The sequence below is a fragment of the Protopterus annectens genome, chromosome 13.part0 (genome assembly GCF_019279795.1).
Source record: "Protopterus annectens isolate FY-2018-M chromosome 13.part0, PAN1.0, whole genome shotgun sequence".
NCBI classification, from domain to species: Eukaryota; Metazoa; Chordata; order Ceratodontiformes; family Protopteridae; genus Protopterus; species Protopterus annectens.
The window spans coordinates 255,786,065-255,812,405 of record NC_056747.1 but is presented as its reverse complement, the minus strand read 5'-3'; the positions used below and the strand labels follow the sequence as shown (position 1 = coordinate 255,812,405).

Sequence of the window (26,341 nt, the reverse complement as noted above, 5' to 3'; positions counted from 1 at the left end):
TTCTGACATCGGCTGAGGCAAGAAAAGGTCCCCCAACGGGGTACTTAGCTTTTTTGATGACTTCGGAATCGAAGAATACAGGAGCTGACCGACCGGCACTTGCGAACTGCTTCTGCTTCGGGCACCGCGCGGCAAGAAAGACTGAAGAAAATGGTGTCGGCTGATGCTTATGTACTCCAGCTGCTCTGACGTCGGGAGAGAAATGCGACATCAGCCGACGTCGGACCCAGACTTTGGAATCCGGCCGATCGAGGGCTGCCTGAGGCAGGACAACCCATATGTTATGACTGCAGTTGCATTCTTGAAGGACATCTGTGACTGTGCTGAGTCCATAAACTCCTTAGGTACCATTGTAATTTTCTCATATGCAGCCTTGCTTGTGGGATCAGAAGAATGCAAGATGCCATGTAACCCAGGGCCTGCAGGATTTTCCTTGCAGTCAGCTGAGTTTGTCTTGTCAGATTCTTGAAGTAATCCGGGAGTTGTTTTTGTTTTTCTTCTGTGAGAAAGGCCATTTGGGTGGTTGTGTTTAGATCCGCACCCAGAAAAGTTATTCTTTGGGATGGAACAAGTCTTGATTTGTGGATGTTGATTGTATATCCCAAGGCCTGCAGTAGGTGGATGGCATAATCCAAGTCCTTTAACAAAGTTTGCTTGCTGTCCGCTTGTATAAGGCAGTCGTCCAGATATGGGTAAATTTGAATCCCCTGAGGTCTGCAGTGTGCAATCACTGATGCCAGGCATTTCGTGAATACTCTGGGCGCAGTAGATAAGCCAAAGGGCAATGCTGAGAATTGATAATGCTCTGACCCTGCAAGAAATCTGAGGCGTCTTCTGCAACTTTGTCTGATAGGGACATGCAGGTATGCCTCCTTGAGTTCTAGAGTCACCAGCCAAGACCCCTTGCCCAGCATGGGAAGGAGTTGCTGTAGAGTCAGCATTTTGAATTTTGGCACAATGAGGTAAGTATTCAGTGCGGACAAGTCGAGAATAGGCCTCCATTGATTTTCTTTTCTTGGAACAAGGAATAATCTGGAGTAAAATCCTTGGCCTTGTTCTGAAAGAGGTACCTTTTCTATAGCTTTCATTTGTATTAAGTTGGAAATTTGTTTCAAAGCCTCTGCCCTCTGATTTGGTGGCAGGTCTGGCATGCCTTTTCTTTTTGGCAATGTGTGGAAATGGAACCTGTATCCTTTGTCTATTTGCAGTGTCCATGTGTCCCTTGTAATGCTGTGCCAATTTTTTGAAAATAAAGAAAGCTTTCCGCCCAAAGGTGCTTCTAATTGAGCCCTGGTCGGCGGAGTCAAAACAGAGTCATTGAGTCTGTCCTGGTGTAGCAGTTGTAGTTCCTGCACTACCTCTCTGGTTGGGAGGCTGCCATTGACGGCCTCTGTAGGAGCCTCTAGCTTGCCCTCTACCTCTGGCACGCCTATTCCTGCCTCTGAGATCTGTCTGAGTCCGGAAAGGACCAATTCTTAGTAGGCCAATTTCTGCTGAATCTCGGTGGTTGGACTTGCAGAAAGTCTTTGACTGTTTGCACAGATTTTGCCTTTTCTTCAAATTTCTTTAAGACCTCTTGAGACGTGGAACCAAATAATTTTTGCTTTTCCATAGGAGCATCCAAAAGCTTAGCTTTAACATGGTCTGGCAGAGATTGTTCCTTCAGCCAGGCATGCCTACGTATGACTGCACCTGTCATAGCTGACCTACATGAAGCTTCCAATGCATCATAACCACACTGCAAGAAATGGTTACTAACCTGCTGGGAGTTATGTACCAGATCCTGAAGGGATTTGCGATCAAGGGTTCAGAAGAAGACAGTTTCTTATGCAATTCATCTAACAAATACTCTTGGTACTGTATCATATGAAATTGACAATTTAATGCCCTCATGGAAAGAGTTGCAGAAGTATACACTTTCTTACCCCATCTCTCTAAAGCTCTGGACTCCCTTTCAGAGGGTAGAGGATTTCTAGCAGTGGCAGCTGCAACCCCTTTTGGGCCCTGGGAAATAGTTTCTGGATCAGCAGAGTGGGCCTTGTACAGGTGTAGATGCGAGTCCGGGACCCTGTAGTACCTATCAGGTTTGGCAGGAGCCGGAGGGAGAGTCAGGGCTGTACTAGCATCAGAGTACACATCATCAATAACATTCAAAACAGGAGGTATAGCTAAAGGCCTATGCTGAGGTAAATGTAAAAAGGTCCTTAATCTCTTTCTAAAATCAGAGAATTCCTGCCCCTGCCATTGAAAATGTTCTCTCATAGAGTGTAATGTCTCTCCAAAGGAAAACTCTTCAGGAGGGGAGGCCGAGGGAATAGATTCTTCAGTATCAGAGTCCTCGTAGGCCGAATAAGCCTCCTCCTGGTGGTCTGACAGAGTAGAGCCATCAGTGGACTCATCTGAAGAGTGAGGGTCAGAGGGCTCAACCCTGGGCCTTTTGTCTGGAGGTGGTTGAGAGCCCCTGTCCGGATGAGGTTGAGAACCTCTAATTAAGGAGATAAGATCCTCTGCTAAGCTAAGAATCTGTGAGCCAGTAGAAGGCCTCTGAGAGGTAACCTTGGGAGGCAAAGCTTTAGTAAGTTTAGCAGCTTTAGTCCTAGAGAAAGCCTTAATGGACATGGATGAAGGAGGTCTGGCTGCACCACGTGCAGGAGTAGACTTGTCTAAAGGAATGGTGTCGGAAGGTTCCTTGACACCAGTTTCAGAAGGTAATTCAATAAGTGACTCGGCCGGGGCCTCCAGGGCCGAGGTAGTCGGTTGTGCGGTTTCGGTAATCGGAAGTACCAAGGACTCTGTTTCAGCCGAGATCGAGACACTCGCGGTAGGCCTGACCATGGTTTCAGCCGAAACCGCAGCCCATGTGTGTCGGTCCTTGTCCTTCCGTTTCTTAACTAAATGCGAAGTCGGAGTCTCCGACGGCATCTTGTAAGCAAAACTAGCCCCAAAGAATTCCTCTGCAAACTCCGACCGACGTCTAAGAGTTCATCGGTTGAAGGAAGCACAGGCTGAACAGGCCGAGACATCGTGGTCTGGGCCTAGGCAGGGGAGGCAGTAAGAGTGGAAATCCTTATGAGGTATTTGTTTCCCACAAGTTAAACAATTATTAACTTTATCTGACATCGGCTGAGGCAAGAAAGAGTCCCCAATGGGGTACTTAGCTTTTTCGAAGTCTTCGGTAGCTGAATCACAGGAGCTGGCCGACCGGCACTTGCGAACTGCTTCTGCTTCGGGCACCATGTAGCAAGAAAGACTGAGGAAAATGGCGTCGGCTGATGCTTTTATACCCCAGACGCTCTGACGTCGGGGAAAGTGCGACATCAGCTGAGGCCAAACCCAGACTTTGGAATCCGGCCGACCGAAGGGCTGCCTGAGGCAGGACAACACATATGTGATGACTGCAGATGCATCCTTGAAGGACATCTTTGCAATGGATGCAACCTGTAGCCTATACCTGATCCTTACAATTTGAAGCATTCATTTGTCTTGGGTGATATTTAGCCACTGATGTAAAAGGAAAAGCCTGCCTCCTGGCTTTGTGACAAGGGGAAGTATTCAGTTGGAATGGGTCTTAAAGGGGAGTGGGGCTTGACAGTGAAGTGCTCTCAGAGTCGCAGCTTCGCCTTGCTGGACCTCTGGAGATGAGGTCTGGTAGGCCTGGAACCCGGATCAGCCTGCCACCTTTGTTGTGGTCTTTGTTCTCTTTCTCTCCTAGCTCTCCTGCTCCTTTGTCTACACTGTGTTGCTAGAAAGGACCAGAATTTAGTAGAAAAACTCCTAATGAACTTTGGGGGCTCTACCTGCAGAAAGTACTTGACAGTTTGTAGGTACTTAGCTTTGAAAGCCAGTTTTTTAAATGCACTCTGAGCCATGGGTCCAAACAAAAGATCCTAGTATAAAAGTGCATCAAGGATTTCTGTTCTGACATTTTAGTGGCAATACCTACAGATTTAGTAGAATTCAGTATTGTGTAAACATTAAACTCAGTAGAATTTAGTATGGTTTAGCATAATCTGCCCCAATAACGCACCTTTAATAGCCTAACTCCTTTAACTTCTCCTAACTCTTTTAGAGAAGACTCTTTAGAAGAGTCCTTCTAACTCTTTTAACAAGTTGAAATACTTGGGATCAATAGTTCAGAGTAATGGTGAGTGTGGAAGAGAGGTGAAGAAGAGAGTACAGGCAGGATTGGAGTGGGTGCAGAAGAGTGTCAGGAGTGATTTGTGACAGACGAGCACCAGTAAGAGTGAAAGGGAAGGTTTACAAGAGGGTAGTGAGACCAGCTATGTTATATGGGTTGGAGACAGTGGCATTGACAAAAAGGCAGGAGTTACAGCTGGATGTGGCAGAGTTAAAGATGTTAAGATTTGCACTGGGTGTGACGAGGGTGGACAGCATTAGGAATATTAGAGGGTCAGCCCATGTTGGACAGTTTGGAGACAAAGCCAGAGAGGCAAAATTACGTTGGTTTGGACATGTGCTGTGGAGATATGCTGAGTATACTGGGAAAAAGATGCTAAGGATGAAGCTACCAGGTAACAGGAAAAGAAGAAGGCCTAAGATAAGGTTTATGGATGTGGTGAGAGAGGACAGGCAGGTGGTTGGTGTGACAGAGCGAGATGCAGAGGACAGGAAGAAATGGAAACAGATGATCCGCTGTGGCGACCCCTAATGGGAACAGCCGAAAGAAGATGATGAATAGCCTTCTAACTCCAAGACACCGTCTCCTTGTCGCTCACCAAAGGACTGAACAGTGCAGCTATGCAATTTACTACCTTCTCTGTAATCAGCTTGGTGAACACGGGCATCTTGAGACAATGTAGCAAACGCCAACCCCACTATGTCAGCTGTTTAAACAAGCTCACCAAGGACCTATTGATATTTGAGAATCAAATCAAAGACAAAAAGCTACGTAAATTCAATAGGGACTTGGGGAATTACGAGCGGGGGAAATCATTTGAATATCAGAAAAATGTTAAATTTTTGGACCCTGATAGATCGGTGGCCACACCTAAGAGAAAAAGACCCCATTTTATATTAAAGAAATCAGGGACTGGGTTTGCTAGTACTTCAAGAGATGAATCCTCAGCCATTGACACAGAGGGTTCTAACACACGGGAATCCTCAGACGCCAAAAAGCAACGCAGCTTGGACCACCCTTTAGATTTTGCAGACATAGGGGTGAGCGAAAAAGTACAGTTTTGTACCTACCATAAATGTAGATGTCCGAACTGGATAGCATCTGCAGTCATAACAAATGGGTTGTCCTGTCGTCAGGCAGCCCTTCGGTCGGCCGGATTCCAAAGTCTGGGTCCGGCTTCGGCTGATGTCGCACTTCACCCGACGTCATCTCTGCTGGTCTTCGGGTATAAAGGCATCAGCCGGCGCCATTTTCCTCAGTGTTTCTTGCCCCAGATGCCAGTTGCCCTCTTGGAAGGCTAAATTTTGGATAAATGCCAATGTTTCCAAAAAGGTAGAAGGCAAACACAAAAAATAAGCATGTATGTACATATATACAAACAAATACACCATAAGAGACTCCCCCCCCCAGCTAGCTATTAGGAGGGTAAATACCCTAGGAGTACCACAGAGGGAAGGAGGGAGGGTAATCCTGACTGCAGATGCTATCCAGTTCGACATCTACATTTATGGTAGGTACAAAACTGTACTATGTCCTTCATGGATGCATCTGCAGTCATAACAAATGGGTAGAATACCATAGCCAAACTAGGGGAGGAGGAATAAAAATGATGGTGTAGTTAGGATCCCTTGCAGTACAGCAGTGGCAAACCCTGCTCGGGATCTAGAATATAGAGGTAAATTATAATGCTTGGCAAATGTATGCACGGAGGTCCAAGTAGACGCCTCAATAATGTCCTTGGTTGCCACTCCTCGTAAGAAAGCTGTGGTAGTGGCTGTAGCCCTTGTAGAATGAGGTCTTATGTTCTGTGGAATTGGTTTTCCATGGTAGGAGTAACAGAATCTTATGCAATTTCCTATCCATTTGGAGATTGTCTGTTTGGAAATTGCTTTTCCTTCCCTTCCTGTTGCATAGGCTACAAAAAGCTGGTCAGTTTTTCTGTTACTTTTGGTTCTGTCCAGGTAGTAGTGTAACTGTCTATGTACATCCAAGGTATGCAGCATTCTTTCACCTCTGTTTTGTGGATTGGGAAAGAAGGTAGGTAGGTGGATTGCCTGGTTTAAAGACACTCTGGATACCACCTTAGGCATAAATGTAGGATTAGTTCTCATGGACACCCTATCTTGATGGAAGATTAGGAAGGGTTGCACTGCCATTAAGGCCTGTAGTTCCGAAACCCTCCTTGCTAGAGGTAATAGCCAGTAGGAAAGCAGTTTTCCATGACAGGTGTTGTAGATCTGCTGTTGCTGCTGGTTCAAACGGAGGGAGTGTCAATTTTTCTAGCACAAAGTTCAAGTCCCATGCTGGTAATGGTGGTTTCCTAGGAGGTTTTACATTCTTGATCCCTCTGAGGAACTGCCTGAGTAGAGGATGTGAAAAGACAGGAGGATCAAAGCTGTATTCTGCTGAAATAGCTGATGCATGTATCTTGATGGAGGAATAGGACAGGCCTGTATGTAGAAGCTCTGCCAAGTACTCCAGAATGTTAGCAATATCTATGTTCAACACATCTTTTCCTCTTTCAGTACTCCAAATGACAAACCTTTTCCATTTTCCTGCATAGTTCCTTCTTGTTGAAGGTCTGAGGGCTTCAAGGATAATGTCTTTAACCCTTTGGGAAAGGTCTGGGTTAGTTGCTGCTATGTGATGTTCCAGGCAGTCATTTGCAAGGTTTTTAGGTTTGGATGCATGATGTTGTAGTTGTTCTGAGTTAACATCAAAGGCATCAGGGGTATTGACCACATTTTCTCCGGAGACATGCTCCTCAGCAATGGGTACCAGTGTTGTCTTGGCCAGTTCGGAGCTATCAGGATTATCCTTGGACGTTCCTCTTTGATTTTCAGTAGTACCTTGTGCATCAAGGGAAGAGGTGGAAATGCATATGCTGTCAGGCCTTTCCAGCTGAAGGATAGAGAGTCCACCTTCCATGCCAGTGGGTGGAATGTCCTTGTGCAGAATTTTTTGAGCTGGTGATTGAGTGGGGAAGCGAATAGATCTATTTGTGGCATTCCCCATTTCTTTGTGATGGCCTTGAAGATGTCTGGGTGTAGCATCCATTCGTGAGCATCCGAGGTGGTTCTGCTTAAAATGTCTGCTAGGGTGTTCTCTTTTCCGGTACAAATATTGCCTGTAACTGGATGTTGTAGCTGAGAGCCAGATTCCAAAGGTCCAAAGTCATTCTGCATAGGGGGTATGAATGAGTGCCTCCCTGTTTGTTGATGTACCACATGACTGTGGTGTTGTCTGTCCTTATCATCAAATGGCCTTCTTTGAGGAATGGTCTGAATTTTTGGATTGCCAGTTTTACTGCCAGCATTTCTTTTTGGTTTATGTGCAGGTGCAGCTGGTCCTGAGTCCACAGTCCTTGCGCATTTGTCCAGCATGTGCCCCATCCTAGGTCTGAGGCATCCGTTGTGATGGTTTGGCTTGCTCGAAAGTTGTGGAAGGATAAGCCTGGGTTTGACTGGCATGCTTGAGCCCACCATAGGAACTCCTGTTTTAGGCATGGGATTAGTGGTATTTCTGTTTCTAAGCTGTGCCTGTGTTGAGACCATAAATTCTTTAGGTACCACTGTAGCTTTCTCATATGCAGTCTGGCATGTGGGACCAAGATTATGCATGATGCCATGAAGCCCAAGGCCTGCAGAACTTTTCTTGCTGTTAGTTTGTTCTGCTTTGTTAATGCCAAGAAGTAAAGAGGGAGCTCTTTTGTTTTTCTGCAGTTAGGAATGCCATTTGTTTTACTGTGTCCAATTCCGCCCAAGAATGTTCTTGTTTGGGATGGTATCAGCCTTGACTTTTGTAAATTGACTGTGTATCCCAGGGCTTGTAGCAAGTAAATGACCCTTTGTAAATCTGTTGTCAGCTTGCTTTTGTTGTCCGCTTGTAACAGGCAGTCGTCCAGGTATGGATAAATTTGGATTCCCTGTACTCTGCAGTGAGCGATTACTGATGCCAGGCATTTTGTGAATACTCTGGGCAGTAGATAAGCCAAAGGGCAATGCTGAGAATTGATAATGCTCTGATCCTGCAAGAAATCTGAGGTATCTTCTGCAATTTGGTCGAATGGGGACGTGCAGGTATGCCTCCTTGAGATCTAGAGTTACCAGCCAACATTCCTTGCCCAGCATGGGAAGAAGTTGCTGTAGGGTCAGCATTTTGAATTTTGGGACAATGATGTATGTGTTTAAGATGGACAGGTCGAGAATAGGTCTCCAGCTTTTCTCTTTTCTTGGCACTAGGAAGAGTCTGGAGTAGAATCCTTTGCCCTGTTCTGTTATTGGTACTCTTTCCACAGCTCTCATCTTTGTTAATTCCGCTATCTGCTGCAGAGCTTCTATTTTTGATTTGGAGGCAGGTTTGGCATTCCTCTTTTTACTGGTAAGGTGTGGAAGTGGAACCGGTAGCCTTGGTCTATGGTTTGCAAAATCCACTTGTCTTTTGTGATATAGTGCCAATTTTTCGAAAATAAGGCTAACTTTCCGCCTAATGGTGCTGCTATTTGCTCCCTGGTAGGCGGAGTCAGAGCCAAGTCACTGTGATTGTCCTGTTGCAGTGGCAGTGGTTGTGTCTGTGCCTCAGTTATTGCCTTGCCACTGTCGTCCTCTGTAGGCACCTCCTCTGGATTGATTTCTGCCCCTAGAGCGTCTATTCCTGCCCCTTTGGGATCTTGTGGAGTCAGGAAAGGACCAATTTTTGGCAGGCCAGTTCCTGCTAAACCTTGGGGGCTGAACCTGTAAGAAATCTTTAACTGTTTGTACAGATTTTGCCTTTTCTTCCATTTTCTTCATTACCTGCTGGGCAGGTTCCCCAAATAGACTGGCCTTATCCATAGGAGCATCTAATAGCTTTGCTTTAACATGATCCAGTAAGACCTGTTCTTTCAACCATGCATGCCTTCTTATCACTGTGCCAGTCATGGCTGATCTAAATGAAGCCTCCAGTGCATCATAGCCACATTTTAAGGAATGGTTACTAACCTGTTGGATGTTATTCACCATTTCTAATACATATTTCTTATCTAAACATTCATCAGAGGACAGTTTTTTAGTTAACTGATCAAGCATAAACTCTTGGTATTGGATCATGTGAAACTGACAGTTTAAAGCTCTAGCTGAGAGAGTAGCAGAGGTGTAAACTTTTTTCCCCCATCTCTCTAAGGACCTGGATTCCCTTTCAGAGGAAATAGGGTTTTGCTGTGGTCGAGGCTACTGCCTTAGGCCCCTGGGATATAGTTTCGGGTCTGCAAGTGGGGCCTTGTATAGGTGGTGATGAGTGTCTGGCACCCTGTAAAATCTATCTGGTTTGGCAGGGGCTGGAGGTAAAGAATCAGGTGCAGTGCAGACATCATTAAATGCATCGTCCACAACAGGCAGAACAGGAGGTATAGCTAAGGGCCTATGTTGTGGTAAGTGCAGAAAAGTCCTAAGCCTTTTTCTTGAATCTGAGAAATCTTGTCCCTGCCATTGGAATTGTTCTCTCATGGCATGTAAGGTTTCCCCAAAGGAAAATTCCTCTGGTGGAGAGGCAGCTGGAATGGATTCTTCAGCATCGGAATCTTCATAAGTGGAAAAAGGAGCCTCTGGCTGGTCTGTAATGTCTGAGTCATCCACAGAATCATCAGAGGACACTGGCTCGGGGGGCTCTGCTCTAGGTCTCTTTTCTGGGGGCTGAGAGGCCCTGTTTGGGTGAGATTGGGATCCCCTAATTAAGGATATTAAATCTTCTGCCAGAGTAAGCATTTGTGAACTAGAAGTGGGCCTGTGTGAGGGGGGTTTAAACAGGCACTGATTTAGCAGATTTGGCTGCTTTAGCCCTGGTAAAGGCCTTAATAGACATGGCTGCAGGAGGCCTAGCAGCACCACGTGCTGGGGTAGAGACATCCAAAGGGATGGTGTCTGATAAATCACTAGGAACCACAGTTGTAGGCAAAACTTCTGAGGCCGATTCAGGTAAGGTAGCAGAAGCCTCAGTAGTAGTCATGGATTCGGCTGAATATTGACCAGTTTTCTCGGTTTCGCCGAAACCGAGACACTCATGCTTGCTTAACCGTGGTTTCGGCCGAAACCGCGGACCGCGAGTGTCGGTCTTTTCTTTGTGTTTAACAATTTGGGTAGTCGGAGGATCCGGCGGCATAATGTACGCAAAATCTGAGCCGAAAAACTGTTCAGCAAACTCCGACCGATGCCTAAGCATTGTCGGTTGAAGGAAGCACAGGCGAACAGGCTGCTACGTCGTGGTCTGGGCCTAAGCAAGGCAAACAGTAAGAGTGGAAATCTTTATGAGGTATTTGTTTCCCACAAGTTAAACAGTTATTGACTTTTTCTGACATCGGCTGAGGCAAGAAAGAGTCCCCAACGGGTACTTAGCTTTTAGAAGTCTTGAGTAGTATTCAGTAGTAGTAATCTCTGGATCTGACCGACCGGCACTTGCGAACAGCTTCTGCTTGGCGCCACGGCAAGAAAGACTGAGGAAAATGGCGTCGGCTGATGCCTTTATACCCGAAGACCAGCAGAGATGACGTCGGGTGAAGTGCGACATCAGCCGAAGCCGGACCCAGACTTTGGAATCCGGCCGACCGAAGGGCTGCCTGACGACAGGACAACCCATTTGTTATGACTGCAGATGCATCCATGAAGGACATCACAGTAGAAGGTCTACTTCAATCACTGATACCACAGTATAACATTCATAATATTTCCTCTTTTGATCTAACGGATGGAGCAGAAATAGCTACTTAATAAAGGATTGAACTATCTTCCTGTTTTTTTCACTGATGGAAATGATTTGGTTAATGACGTTTTAGCTTTTTGTCGCAGACTTAATCTAAGGTTAGTTTTTAGTTCTAGGGAAGACTGAAAGATCTACTGATTTCATGTTTCTGAAATCAGACTTCACACCACCGATGAACAAACATGTTCCTATATTTCAAAAGGCAGTGTTCAAAGATATACACTTTAAATTGTGCCATTCATAAATGTTAGGACATAACTTGACAGTGGGGGAACAGCAGGCTCTCAGGGAACTTCGAAACACTAACATTGTTATTTTGCCAGCAGATTAGGGTGGGGTGGTGGTAGTTATGAATTCAGATTATTATTTGGCTGAGGGAAATAGTTGTCTAACCCTCAGCATTATATGCATATGCCCACTGACCCCACAGTTAATTTCAAGAGGGATATTGACCTACTTCTTAAATGGGTGGCTGAAAATGGAATCATTAGGGATTCTGTGGTGCAACATCTAATGGTTAGTGATCCCAGGAAGCAGCATCTCTACATATTACCCAAGATACATAAAAGTTTGGATAAGCCTCCAGGCAGACTGATAGCTTCAGGAATTGGTTCACTGATAGAACCCTTGTCTGCTTTTTTGACTCAATATCTGAAACCCTTATTAAAACTGATAAGAGCCAGGATACAGGACACCACACAATTCTTCAAAATTGTTGCTGATATACAATTGGAACCCACATGGCTTCTTTGCAAGTTGGATGTTAAAATGCTATAAAACCAACATACCCCATTGGGCCGGCCTGCAGGCATTGAATACTGGTTGGAGGGGGCCAACTTGTACCCACCAGGTTTCAATACATTGTTGATCTGTATGGCATGTTCTAACCAAAAATGTTTTCTACTTCCAAGAGGAATGTTAATGGCAAACACAAGGCACTGCGATGGGGGCATCTTTTGCCCCCATCTATGCCGATATATTTATGGGGTATCTTGAGGAACATTTGATATACAATGGTGCAAATAACATTTATCTGCCAGAGACTGATATTTGGAGGAGGTTCCTAGATGATTGTTGGTTGATGTGGCGGGTGGACAGTCAATATTTAATGGAATTTGTCTAATACTTGAATGACAATAAGTGGGGGATAGAATTTACTTTGACTTGTAATGCTCAACATATTAACATTTTAGACGTTACTAGCTTCAGAAATCTGGATCATACTTTAAGAACTCTGGTTTATAGGAAGTATCCCCAGTATAACAACTTATTGTTTTCCTCCAGTCTACATCCATCTCAAACCATCAGGAATATACCAAAATCTCAATTTCATAGGCATGGATATCACTGTTCATAGGTTATAGTACTAAGTTAACTGCCCTTGTGAGCCATTTTAAGCCTAGTCAATTATCCTTTGTGAGACTCAAACCTTGCACCTTGTGTTTGTAAGGCAAACACCTTAACCATTAGGCCACCCTCCCAACCCCTTTCTTCTTATTAGGAGAATTTGTTCCACCCAGGAAGCTTTTGACTTCTATCAGAAGGATTTAACAGAAAGATTCTTGGTCAGGGGTTACAAATCAAGGGATATATTGTCATCTAGGGATTGGGCCTCCAAACAGGAAAGATCTCAACTGTTGGAATATAGAAATAAAACACTGAATGAAGTGGGTAATATCAGGTTGGTAACTACCTATGGAAGAAACATTAATCTACTCAGAAATGTAGTGTCCAAGAACTGGAATATATTATTGGCTAATGAAGAATTGAGTCAAGTTTAACCTTCTAGGTGTCAATATCCCTTCTGAAGGGGGAGGACCCTGGAATCTTATTTCTCATACTTTAAACATGATAGTACTAGGGGTCATTCTGGTCATCAGTTAACGATCACAGGAGATAAACTGCTGGTATCATTCCCTTGTGGGTACTGTTCCTTCTGTAAGTTTACGCTGAAGTTGAAACAATTCTCCAGTAAGAATACTGGTCAGGTTTATATCATCAATTTTTTTCGCTAATTATAGAATGGACTGGGTAGTATGTTTAGCCTGCTGCACCTGCTCGGCCTTCTATATAGGTCAAACTTCCTGTCCTTTACGGACACGCATGTCAGAACACATTTTAGTGATGTCTGTAATGAATGACGAATGCCCTATACAGACACACTGCATGTCCCACAAGTCCGCCAGATTTATGTTCATGATCATAGACAAGATTCAGGGGGACAGGAGTAATAAAGCCGGTTGGCATTCTATCCTGAACTATAAAGCAAAAAGTGGATAATGAGGCTAAGGTGGCTTTTTTCTCCTGGTCTAAATGATCAGTTATAAGTGGGTGGGGACATTTTCTTCATTGGAGATATGATGCAACAGGAAGGGTGCATTAATTAATTATCTAATTGATACTTACGCTTGTGGCTTTTGTTCATATAGTTTGTTCACTGAGGAAGGCAGTAATGCCGAAACCGGTATGAATATAGATGGAGCTACAATTATTATTTGTTAATAAAAAGTGTGCTTTTAACACTCTGGTTCTAGCAGCTGTTGTTGAATCCTCAATGTAGCAACTGTCTCAGGTTTACAGACAACCACTTAATCTTTAAAGAAGAAGAAGCAGTACGAGATAGGTGAACTTACACAATGATGCTGGATGCTAAACTCTCACATACAAGTGTGTATCGCACACAATACCCACCCACAACACACAGGCTAACATATACTGAAGCACTTAAATGCAATCTTCATATACAACAGCGATCGCCAAGACCACCTGTTATTAAAGATATGCCTGAGCAAGACCAAAGGCACTCAAAAAAACACCACAAATACTGTCACTCTCAGTACAGCCCCAAACACGAAGCCCCTAAGACAAACACACTTCTCAGTCTTAGGGGACTCCATTGTAAGACATAATGGCGCCTCTCTAAATGAACAAGGAGATCTTAATGCTTACCTGGAACCAGGATCCACCAAATCACTCACACACTCAAGTCATTACGCTGCAGGTGCTAGTATAATTCCATCACAGTACATACAGGTGTAAATGACTTGAGATGTACCTCCGTGGACTATATGAGGAGAGACATTATGGAGTTTTCAGAGCATTTCCCAGGCTGATACGAGTCTAGCACTGAGCAGCATATTACGATCACCGAGGATGATGCTACAATATGAGCAAAAATTGATTGATTTCAACAACTGGCTCTTTCTGGTGTCATTCAAAGGGGATCTGATATTTGTCAGCTTGGCAGGACATGGCTAAAAGACCCTGTTGCTTTGCCAAGAATGGTCTGCATCTTTCCTGTCTAAGCTTTCAAATATTGGCTAAAACCTAATCCATTCCAAAGTGCCTTTTTAGGCAATTCCAAACTGACAAACTTACTGACACAGCAAAATCAACTAATTGAACCTGAAGGTGTTACTGCTCAAAGCCAGGAGACTAAATAAAAAAAACTACACTCCAAGCCAACCTCACTCACGAGAACACAGACATCTGTGCAGTTATACAGAGACATGGTTTAAACATTCAGACAGTACCCCGGCCGTGCAACATTTCAGTGCCTTCCACACTTTTAGACCAATGGGTTCACAGACAGGGGCTAAAGAAAGAGGTGCCTTAATACACATCAATAACAGGCATACCTCTAGCGTAGTTAAACAGGATGATGTGCTGGAGCTCCTTAATATGCAGATCACAATACACAAAAGCCTATATCACATCCTACTCAGCCCAAAGGTCACCCATCATGTCCCAAGTATTTACTGTGAGCTTCCTGGACCTAATGGAGACACATACCATCCAACCTAATACTCTACTCATGGGAGACCAATTACCCATCTACACACTGTGAATCCTATACGGCCTCAAATCTACAAGCATAGAGACTCCTGGACTTTGTAAATACAAACACCCTTGACCAAATAATGAATACACTCACTACAGGCTACAACGTACTGGACCTCTTGCTCACAAATGTGGGAGAACACTGCAACCCCCTTGACAATCTCTCAGCGTCCTTGGTGACGTCTAACCATAATGTCATCTTTAAACTCAAAATAAACTCCATAATCCCATTAAAACCACTAACAGGAACTATCCCAAAGCAAATTACCTTTTATTAAATGATGGTTCGCCAAAATTCAATGCCCCTCCAAACGCCAAGAACACAGCAGCCTATGGTGAACTGTTCTCAGAAACTCTGTGCAGCTATGTCAACTGCTGCACAGAGGTTGCTATACTTGCCAGAATTAATCCCAGGACGAGCCCCAGAAGCAAACTGCCCTGGTGGCATCCCAAATTAAACAGGATATACAACAAAAGGAAAAAAATTGCAAAAATCAGGAAGAGTAATTCCCACAAAGACAAAAACACACTAATCACACTAAATAGGCAACTAAGAGGGATAAATTAGTTCAAGTAAAGCCAACTTTAGGTTAAGATAGCTTCCCAGATGAGATAACATTAGGCCTTCTTCAGCTGTACCAGAAATCTCAAGGGCAAGCACACAGTAATGTGCTGAAATGGTGATGGTTAATGGTGCCATATTCACCAAGCCTGATGATACAGCTAACCTGTTGGCATAAAAATTCAGTTTCAACTTTACTCCCCTCACCCCAACCATCCCTCCCAAAATACCCTCAAACATAACCCCTCTGACTATAACTAGGGAGCATGTACTGGTTGTGCTCGCTTAAGACAAGAACCTGTACAGCCTCAGGGGAACCCAACAACATTCCAGGATGCTTTCTGAACAGTCTAAAATATGACTTAGTCAGGACCCCTGGAATCATTAACTACAGTCTTAAAACAGGTTTTGTCTCACATGAATGGAGAACTGTGAGAGCTATCCCCCTTCATAAGGGAGTATATTTAACAGATCCTGGAAACTACAGACCAGTTTACACTGACTAGTCTTATTTGCAAAGCCATGGAAAGAATTATTGAAACTGTGAACAAAGACATAGGAGACCTCTAGACACAGGATCCATCCCAGTTAGACTTTGTAAAAGGAAGGTCATGGTTACTGACTCTGGTGTACTAAAAAAAAAGTCACTAGGGCAAGGGGTAAGGGGAAAAACTGCATACTGCCTACCTACATCTGGATAATGCATTTGATACAATACCACACTCAGACATTTATCAACAAACTTACAGAACTAAGTAGAAACCCCTTTTTTAACACGCTGGTTCACTGACAAGACACAGGAGGTTAGAATCTGTGAAGCCACTTCCACAAAGAGGCTGGTCACCGGGGGGGGGGGTTCCCCGGGGCTCTCTTCTAGGCTTATTCCTCTTTGGCATCTACTTCTCGGAGGTCAAAACCAATATCAAATGGTTCTGGCTAGCTAAGTTCCCAGATAATTGCAAACCGGGAGCAGTCACTGAATCCCCCCAATGGTGCCAAAAGCATGGCTTAAAACTCAATCTCAAGAAATACATTACAGTACTTTCTGGAAGGAATGATGGTGAGGAAAAGCCATCTTGTTGTATGGCTACAACAGCTTTGCTGAAACAAGATAAAAATATTGAGGCTTTCACACTGTTGCACTTCTATATCATTGTTTGGAGGATATGGTGACAACATACAGGCTCCAAATATAAAAACTTACATGTTCTTAACTGTGAATTACTACCGGACTTTATATAATTGTTGCATGAGGGATAACTGAAGCAAAAAAGGTAAAAGGTCAAGTGAATATGTTTGCCCAGTGAAAGTGAGCACACAGTTTTAATGCCCATTGTGCAGTCTACAGAATATTCTGTTAAGACCTCAACACAACTGCGTGCAGTAGTAGCATCGTAAAGATATATAAAAAACATGGGAAAATCAGAACACTACTGTAAAGAGTGTCTGCAGGCTAAAACACAAGCAAGAAAAAACAAAGTAAAATAAGAATGATGCTTATGTGGCAAATACAAACACCAGAATTACTCTGAATACTGCAGTAGTCAAGAAACTAAGAATTCCAAACAAAGGACTGCACCTGATCTGTTTCACCCCCCTCCCCATAAAAATGAAGCAGTATGCTAAGTCTATCCTAAACATAAGGAATGGCAAACTATGGAGATGTGGGATAGGAGAAGGGTTCAAGAGAACCTTCCAGTGAAAAAAAAAATAATAAAGGTGCAAAAATACCAGCAGCAACAACTTAGCAGCACATGAATTAAAAGAATCATCAACTATAGGCATGGTCATATTCCACCCACTTACACTACATACTTCTACTAATTGTGCAAATCAAACTTTTGCTTTCAGTAAGCCATACATTACCTTATTTTCAAAGTTATATTTGCTAAGGTCTCGGCTTTCCGTGGCTCTCCTGTCACCATGAGTTAAAGCACCCTAAAAAAAACAGCAAAGACAATTACATTAAAACAGATTTAAGTATTAGAGGACAAAATCCATAATAATCTGCTTTATGTGTGCAATAAACTACTGATACTGGATACTGGATCTATTGTCTTTGTTTTTGGATTATTTGCTTTCTCTAATAGTGGTTCAACATAGGTCCTTCTGGTGGTTGGCTGAACTGTCTTTTTGAGTTTGTGTGTATTTGTTATATGATTATGTTTTATGTTTTATATTTTCATACTTATAATTATATTGATGTTGTCACATGATTTCATTGGGCTGCTGGTCATGTGACTGTCGACCTGTATTTAAGCTGTGATAATGTGATGTTTATGTATTAGTATTGAAAAAGGGTTCTACCCGAAAGCTTTGCTTTATAAAGTGTTTTTCTCAACCAAGTGTTTTTCTTTTATCTGTGTTTTGCAGCCAATAATTTTAAGTAAATCATCTCAAGGGTACTGGCCAGTACTCTGACTATAACTAACAGACTTGCAACTCAAACCTCATCCATACAGCCTGGTTACTATGCAGCTGGATAAAAGGAAGCACAGTTGTTGTTGTGTCTTTCGGCTTTTCCCGGTTAGGGGTCACCAGAGCAGAACTCCGGTCCACTAATGATTGGCAGTAGATTTTTACATGCCGAGTTGCCAGCCCTGATGCACAACCTTCAACGAAGGTACGCCCATTCACGCATGTCTCCACACAGAAGACGCTCTAGCTGAGAATCAAACAGGACGACGTCTTACTGTGAGGCGACAACGCTACCACAGCACCACCACCGCAGATATAAAATGATTTAGTTTATCTTGACTACAAAGCCTTTGAATTGGTATCAAAGAAAGTAGTTGTGTACACTTACCATAAATGTACATGTTCGAGTGTATTCACTGTTGCAGTCGTCACATTTGGGTTATCCCTGCCAGGGTAGCCCTCCGCCGGCTCGAATAACAGAGACTTAGTATTTCTGCGTCAGTTACTGTCACTTCAGGACTGACGTCAGGTCGTCAGTGGTATAAAGTAAGGCAGCAGATGCCATTACATCAGTTTTTCTTGCCCTAACCTGTCAGGAGCCCCCAAAGTAGGCCGCAAGGTACTAGTGGAAGAACCCCACCAGTTGAAAATAAATATCAAAATGTCCCTTGTAAGGAAAGGAGAACAACAAGGAAAAATGGTAACAAAAGGAGGAGGAGAAAAAAGGGGGATGGAGGGAGGAAAACCAGGACTCCAACAGTGAATACACTCAAACATCTACATTTATGGCAAGTGTACACAACTGTACTACATCCTTCGTGTTTCACTGTTGCAGTCCTCACATTTGGGTAGATTCCCAAAACTGAGGAAATGAGTGGAGGCAGTCAAGGAAGCTAGGGGCTGGCTAGGATGCCCTGCAAGACTGCAGAGGCAAACCTTGACTTGGATTTGGAGAAGAGAGGCAGGTGGTAATGCTTGGTAAAAGTGTGAACAGATGGTCCAGGTGGCAGCCTCCAGGATGTCCTTGGTGGGGACTCCTCTGAGAAAAACTGCAGAAGTGGAGGCTGTGTTCTGGTGGTGTGTATCCTGACCCCCTTGGGGGGAGGCTTACCATGCTGTTTGTAGCAGAAATGGATGCAGTGTGCTATCCATCTGGAAATGGTTTGCTTGGAGATGGCTTTGCCTTCTGCCCCTGTAGCAAAGCTAACCAGCAATTGATTAGACTTTTTGAAGGGTTTAGTCCTATCCAGACAGTATCCGAGCTGTCTGTGCACATTTAGAGAGTGAAGAATCCTTCCCCCACCCCTTATTCTGGGGATTAGGAAAGAAGGTGGGCAAATGAATGGACTGGTTGAGAGCCACACTGGACACCACCTTGGGCATGAAGGATGGGTAAGATCTGAGGGATACCCGGTCTGCGTGGAAGATGATGAAGGGCTCCACAGCCATGAGTGCTTGCAGCTCAGAGACTCTTCTGGCTGAAGTGATGGCCAGAAGGAAGACTGTCTTCCAGGAGAGAAATTTTAGCTCTGCAGAAGACGTTGGTTCGAAAGGAGTCAGGGTGAGCTTTTACAATACAAAGTTAAGGTCCCAAGCTGGTGTTGGTGCCCTTCTGGGGGGCCTCAAGTTGTTAACCCTCTGAGGAACTATTTGATCAACGGGTGTGAGAAAACGAGATGCTCAGTGGGAAAATGAGCAGAAATAGCAGAGGCATGAATTTTTATAGAGGAGAAAGAGACCACTGTGTAGTAGGCGGGCTAAGTAATCCAGGATGAGAGGGATGGAGGGCTGAGCCATATTCGCCCCCTTAGCCTGGATCCAGGTGCACAACCTTTTCCATCTACCTGCATAACACTTTCTGGTGCTAGGGCGTCTGGCCTCATGGATAACATCCAGAACCTGTTTACTGAGGATGGCAGATTGGTTCGGGTTTAGGGAATAAGACAAGCTGCCAAATTGAGGGTCTGCAATTGGGGATGCATGAATTCCCCTTCCCTCTGGGTTAGGTGGTTTGGAATATGAGGAAGATGCCATGGAGGCAGCGGGGACAGGCTACGCAGCAAGGGGTACCAGTGCTGTCGGGGGCAGTCTGGAGCTATAAGAATGGTCTTTGGTTTTTCCTCCCTTACTTTGAGCAGTACCCTGGGGATGAGAAGTACGGGAGGAAAGGCATAGACTGAGAGGTTTACCCAGGGGAAGGACAGGGCATCCATTTTCCAAGCCATGCAGTGACGCTCCCTGATGCAGAATTTGCTGAGCTGATGGTTGGTGTGGGAGGCAAAGAGGTTGACCTTCGGGGTTCCCCATTTCTGAGTTATTAGGAAGAAGGCACTTCTGTTGAGCTGCCACTCGTGTGCATCCAAAAATTTCTGCTTAATTGGTCTGCCAGGGAGCTGAGACAGCCTGGTAGGTATTGTGCTAACAGGTGTATTTACATGGAATAGGCTGTGAGCCAAAGGGTCATGACCAGCCTGCATATAGGGTAGGAATGAGTCTCTCCCTGCTTGTTGACGTACCACATTCACGGTGGTGTTGTCTGTTTTGATCAGGAGAACTCCTGAAGAGAGAAGGGGTTTGAAAGCTATCAAGGCGTGCTGCACAGCCATCATCTCTTTTTGACTGATGTACAGGGGGATTTACTGTGGGCTCTATTGGCCCTGTATGCACCTGCCGTCCAGGTGTGCACCCCAAGCGTAGTCTGATGTGTCTGTGGTGAGGGTCTGGGCAGCGGGGTGTGGGGAGAAGGGCAGTCCCTTGTTGCGGGAGCATGCTGTTGCCCACCAAAGAAATTCCTTTCTGAGGCAAGGAATTATAGGTAGAAGAGTTGCCAGGTCTTGACAGTATTGACACAAAAGGCTCTTTAGGTACCATTGAAGTTTCCTCATATGCAGTCTGGCATATGGAATGAAAAGTATGCAAGATGCCATGAACCCCAGAGCGTGCAGGATTTTCCTTGCAGAAAGCTGAGGCCTGGTGGCCAGTTGAGAGAAGTAGGCTGACAGGAAAATTTGATTCTCTGGTGTAAGGTATGCCATCAGGGATGCTGTGTCCAGACTTGCTTCCAGGAAGATTATCCTGAGTGGGCACCTGTTTTGATTTATTTTTGTTGATTGTGTACCCTAGGGAGGTTAGTAGACTCTTTACAAAGACCAGGTGTTTGAGCAGCTTTTCCTGGCTGTCTGCCTGAATAAGGCAGTCCTCTAAGTAGGGGTAAATTTGAATATTTCTTTGTCTGCAAAAAGCAATGGCCAGAGCCAGGCATTTTGTGAAAACTCTGGGAGCAGTAGATAAGCCAAAGGAAAGCGAAGAGAAATGAAAGTGTTACGATCCTGCCCTGAAGCGAAGACATTTTCTGCATGATTCCCTGATAGAAATGTGGAGGTAGGCCACTTTTAGATCCAGGGTGGCTAGCCAAGCGTCCTTGGACAGCATGGGTAGCAGGTGCTGGAGGGTGAGGATTCTGAATTTTGGGATCATCAGGACGGTGTTTAGAATGGATAGATAGAGGATAGGGTGGCAGGTGCCCTCTTTTCTGGGCACCAGAAAAAGTCTGGAGTAGAAGCCTTGGCTTATCTGTTCTGCAGGAACGAGCTCTACTGCCCTCAAAGACCACAGGGAATGGATTTGCTTTTGAGCCTCTGCCCAATGATTTGGCGATAGATCTGGGAACCCTTTTGGGGTTGGAAGGGCGTGGAAGGAGAATTTGTATCCCTGAGACACAATGTTCAGAAGCCATTGGTCCTTGGTAATGTTGGCCCAGGTGCTTGAGTGAAAGGAGAGTTTTCCTTCTAGGGGAAAGTGAAAATGGGCAGAGGGGAGGTCGGGAGTAGGTGAGTCATTGTGAGTTCTTACCATAAGGGGGTGGCTTCCTGGTTTTAAAGTGGAGTTAGTCAACTGCTTAAATCTCTGCATTCCCTGGGGCTGCTGTCGGGGGGGGGGGGTCTGTTTCCACGGGCCCTAGGCTGGGCCTGTTTACTCAGAGCAGGAAAGGACCAGTGCTTGGAGGGAAAATGCCTGCTGAAACTAGGGGGCTGGACCTGTAAGAAATCTTTAACTGTTTGCATAGATTTTGCTTTTTCTCCCTTCTTTTTTAAGACCTCTTCTGCCTTAGTGCCAAATAAGTTACCTTTGTGCAAGGGTGCATCCAACAATTTAGATTTGACATGGTCTGGCAGGGGTTGTACCTTAAGCAATGCATGTCTCCTAATGACAAATCTAGTGACTGCTGCCCTGCAAAAAGCTTCTAGGGTGTCAAAACCACAGTGCAAGGTGTGTTTAGTTACTTGACTTGCAGAATGCATCAAGTCTTATAAATCTTTAGATTTTGCCCAAGCAGGAAAGGGCAACATTTTTTGTTTAAGGAGTTCCAAGGTATGTTGCTGATATTTAAGCATATGGAGCTGACAAGTTAGTGCCCTGATAAGAGTAGCTGAGGTGTATACTTTTTTACCCCATCTATCCAATGCTCGGGAATCCCTGTCTGATGGAGTGGGATTCTTAGCAGAGGTTGCTATAATCCCTTGAGAAATGACCTCAGAGTCAGCTGCTGGATTTTTAAAAAGATGTGTGTGTGAGTCAGGGACTCTGTAATACCAGTCTGGTTTTCTGGGAGCAGAAGATAGGGCATCAGGAGTCAAGCTGGATTCAAAGAAAACATCATCCACCACATCCAGGACTGGGGGGATGGCCAAGGGTCTGTGTTGCAGAAGATCTAGGAATTCCCTGGACCTCTTTTTAGACTGAGGGTAGTCCTGACTCTCCAATTGGAAATGCTCCCTTAAAGTATGCAGGGTTTCCCCAAAGGAAAAATCCTCTGAGGGAGAAGCTGAAGGAATGGATTCCTCTGCATCAGAATCCTCATAAGTGGAGAGGGGCTGCATGTCTTCATAGTCAGACGCATCAGATTCATCTGACTCTTGTTCAGACAGAACTACTGGGGACAGATTTCCTTTCCTTTTTGAAGGGGTAGCTTAGCTTCCCCTGATCAGCATGATAAGGTCTTCTGCATTTTTAAGCATTTGAGAGTGAGGCAAGGTAGCAGGCACCTGAGAGTGGGTAGTCGGTTTCTTGGGTGTGGTTCGAAACCCTAGGCCTAAGGAACCCGGTTGTTTTCGAAAGAATGGTAGTCGCAAAAGAAGACGTCAGTTTGTGTCGAGATTAGGAGGTGTGAAGGACTTCTTCTGAAGCTGGTGCCTGTTCAGCGGCTCTGGACCCATCCAAGGTAGAGATAACCGCAGGATCCTTAGACGAAGAAGAGTTTTCCAGCATACCGGACTCTGAAAGGGTCTCGGTAGCGGCCTGCGATTCAAATGAAGCAGGCATCAGGGGCTGCGAAAGCACCTCACTGAGTACCGGAGGACTAACCACTAGCTTAATGGAAACGTCGTCAGAAGGTTTGGACCTGTGCCGTCTGTCTCTGTCTTTATCTTTACTTTTTTTTCGGAAGATCTGCTGTCAGATGGCTTACCGAAGCCATATCAGAATTCAAGGACTGTAAACAAAAATATCTGGCTACAAAAAGGGCCCAACAACAGATAGTTCTGGCGTTAAAGCACAAAAACAACAACAGGGGATGTCGTGGTCTGGGCCTAGGCAAGTGACGCAGTAAGACTGAAAGTCTCAGTGTGGTATTTGCCTTCCACAGGCGAGACAATTATTAACTTTTACTGACATTGGTTAGTGCAAGAAAAAAGGATCTCCAATGGGGTACTTAGATTTAGAAGACTTCAACTTTAATTCGGAAACAAAAACTCCGGTAGCGGCTGACCGACACTCGTGCAAACTGCTTCTGCTTTGGGCTCCACAGCAAGAAAGACTGACGTAATGGCGTCGAATGCTTTGCTTTATACCACTGATGACCTGATGTCAGTCCTCAAGCGATTCGGGCCAGCCAAGGGCTACCCTGGCAGGAATAACCCAAATGTAATGATTGCAACAGTGAAACATGAAGAACATCAATGCTAAGTAAGTTTTATTGGTAAGGAAGATTGAAAAAGGCTACTTAAGTGGTTGGGGAAAAGGTTTGATGGTAGGAGAGGCATCTGTACTGAAAATGATTTTGTCCAAGGCTAGGGGGATGAACAGAGTTGCTGCACGAATCAGTCTTGTCATTGTTCTGTGTATAAGATGTGACAATGGGCATTGAAAACAGGGCCAACTTGCTTATAAATAACACCAAAAAAGGAAAAGTAAATATGTGAGCAGGTGTAAGCCTAGCTGAAGACCTGAAAAGAATGGTAATAGGCAGGTAAAGTGCAAAGTGATGCACTTTGTGTATGCAAATTTGGTGGTGGTGGTGGTGTGTGTGTGTGTGTGTGTGTGTGTGTGTGTGTGTGTGTGTGTGTGTGGTGGTGGTGGTGGTAGGGGATGAGGCACAAGACTGCAGGACTCCAGTTGAGACATTTGGGTAAAATAAAGACGTGGGCTAAGAGATTCAATGAACCATCTGATGGAGATGGAGTACGAATGCTAGAGCCACAGAGGTTATCACACCACTCTACAGATTACTTGCAATACCAGGGAATAATGCATGTACTTCTGGAAACCACGTAAAGACCATTTAAAACATTTTTGGAACATGTGTGTTCACAGCACAGCTATGATATGGGTTCAAAAAACTGCAAAGGGAGACCATGAAGAATAAAAATGAGGCAGGTAAGGAGGGACAAACACTACAAATAGATAGGAAAACATTTCAGTCTTTGACTTAAGGAAATATTACTTTGTGCAGGGGGGTATAGATTAAAGGACAGGCTGCTGTACTGGGTGACTTAGTAGGAAGAATGAAATCCATTTAAACTGTGCGACTTTTGTAAGGGAAGGCAAGTTGGTGTGGCTCAACAACAGCTGTGCTCAACGATTAGCCTATACAGACATGAGGTCTCATTCCTTCTGCAGGTAAGGATAGAATTTAATTCATTAACCCTAAACTTCATATCATTTCAAGCTATTAAAAAAAACACAGTCGTCAACAGACAAGAATGTGCCTTCACTTACCATCAAGCAGTGTGACCTACTGAAAGAATATTAAGGTGGACTTAACACTTTTCAAAGTTCTACAGGAGTAATAGCAAAGACACTGATCCAAGATAAAAAATGTTCTGTACAGTTATTGCGCAAGACATCCGATATGTTTATCATGCCACTTCATACAGTGACAAAATGAGGAGTACTGCACATATGTCCACTGTCATTACAACCCACTAACCTGGTTACCTAGCCTGACATTTCCCAAGGAATGCAAGAAATCTGGAGAGCCGTGGAATGGCCAAGTGCCCAATAATTTGCATTTGGCCAAAACTTGTTTTACCTTGTCCCACAGTACAGCAACCTCAGAGCTAATAACATTTAAGTTCAGGGGATGCAGGGTGGCAAAACACAGAACATTAAGTTTAGAGGTACAGGGTAACAAAACTCCAGTGGAGGCCAGTGCATGGGTGCACCCCCCCCCCAAGAACAAAACAAATGCTTTTAAAAACTGTCCTTCATGTTACCTTCGATCAATACTATTTCAGTGTTCTGACATGGAATCAGAAATCAGTCCATAAGGTACTCAACTTTAGTTTCTCTTGCTCTCCGAGGCAGTTCTCCATGGACCAGACTTCATTAGCAAACCAAGGTTCATCAACAAAGATGATGCAAATCCAGCTTCTCCAATCTTACATTTAACAGATTTTTAAGACAACAGGTGTACATTGTTTTATATTAAAAAAACAGATTGTACTTACAAGGCTTTCTAGGCGCTTTGCCACAATTGATGCAAATCTTCTCTCGCCCGCTAATTCAGAGATTAGAAATATATACTCTGGAGCAAACACTTGATTTGACCTGTGAGTTCGACCTGACAAGATAATATAAATCAGAAAAACATAGTCAAGATGGGAAGTATGTAGCAAATCTTTACCACCATTTGGCGGAGACTTTTGCACCGAAAATAAGATTATACAGAATAACTTCTCACACATTCAAACACTAAAAAGTTTAAATAACTATGGGATTAAAAACCTGCAGCTGTGGCTACTGGCCACACTACAATTCCAGTTCACAAAAGTATGCATATAATTTTTACATCACAATCTTTCTGCACTAGTAACACCTGCAGGAATACACGTGCATCACTGCAACATGACAAGCTCACTTGGCAAGAGTTGTACAGTTTTAATTAGCAGGTTGAACACACCACAGAAGTGTGTATTCATTTCCTGAAGATGGAAACAGTGGAGCTGTCAGGCTGCCGAGGAGGAGTGGATAGCCCCAGTCTGCAGTTTCTGTGGATTGGCCAATTTTCTAACACCTGACTTTTGCCTCCACTGGGAAATAAATGGACTGGACAGCTCTTGCCCCGATGAAGAAATGAATGGATCAACTGACTGTGGACCATGCATTTGGAGTTTTAATTATGACAAAAATAAAGATATGCAGGGCAAGATTGTTGAAGAACACCTTGATTTATGTGAGCTAAAATGGCAAATAAGACTGAATGCAACCCAGTATCCTGGGCATAATGAGGCTGTGTCTATTCGTTCATGCCTAAAATTGAAGCAACAGAATTTTAGGTGAATTTTACTGGATAATTAAATGGGTATGTGTTTGACGTTTTATTTAAAGACTTGTAATTTTACTGATATCTGATTTCCTAAGGAATGAAAGTC

The 26,341-nt window shown here is 44.2% G+C and overlaps 1 protein-coding gene across 1 annotated transcript in view; it reads right to left on the bottom strand.

Moving 5' to 3' along the window:
* The window catches only part of SBNO2 (strawberry notch homolog 2), a 2,660,605-nt gene that overhangs the window by 828,580 nt on the left and 1,805,684 nt on the right, over positions 1-26,341 (bottom strand). The window contains exons 26-27 of the mRNA XM_044053813.1: positions 25,418-25,530; positions 17,139-17,210 (exon numbers count right to left, since the gene is read on the bottom strand). Coding sequence (XP_043909748.1) covers positions 17,139-17,210; positions 25,418-25,530 — 185 coding nt within the window. The remainder of the gene's footprint in view (positions 1-17,138; positions 17,211-25,417; positions 25,531-26,341) is intronic.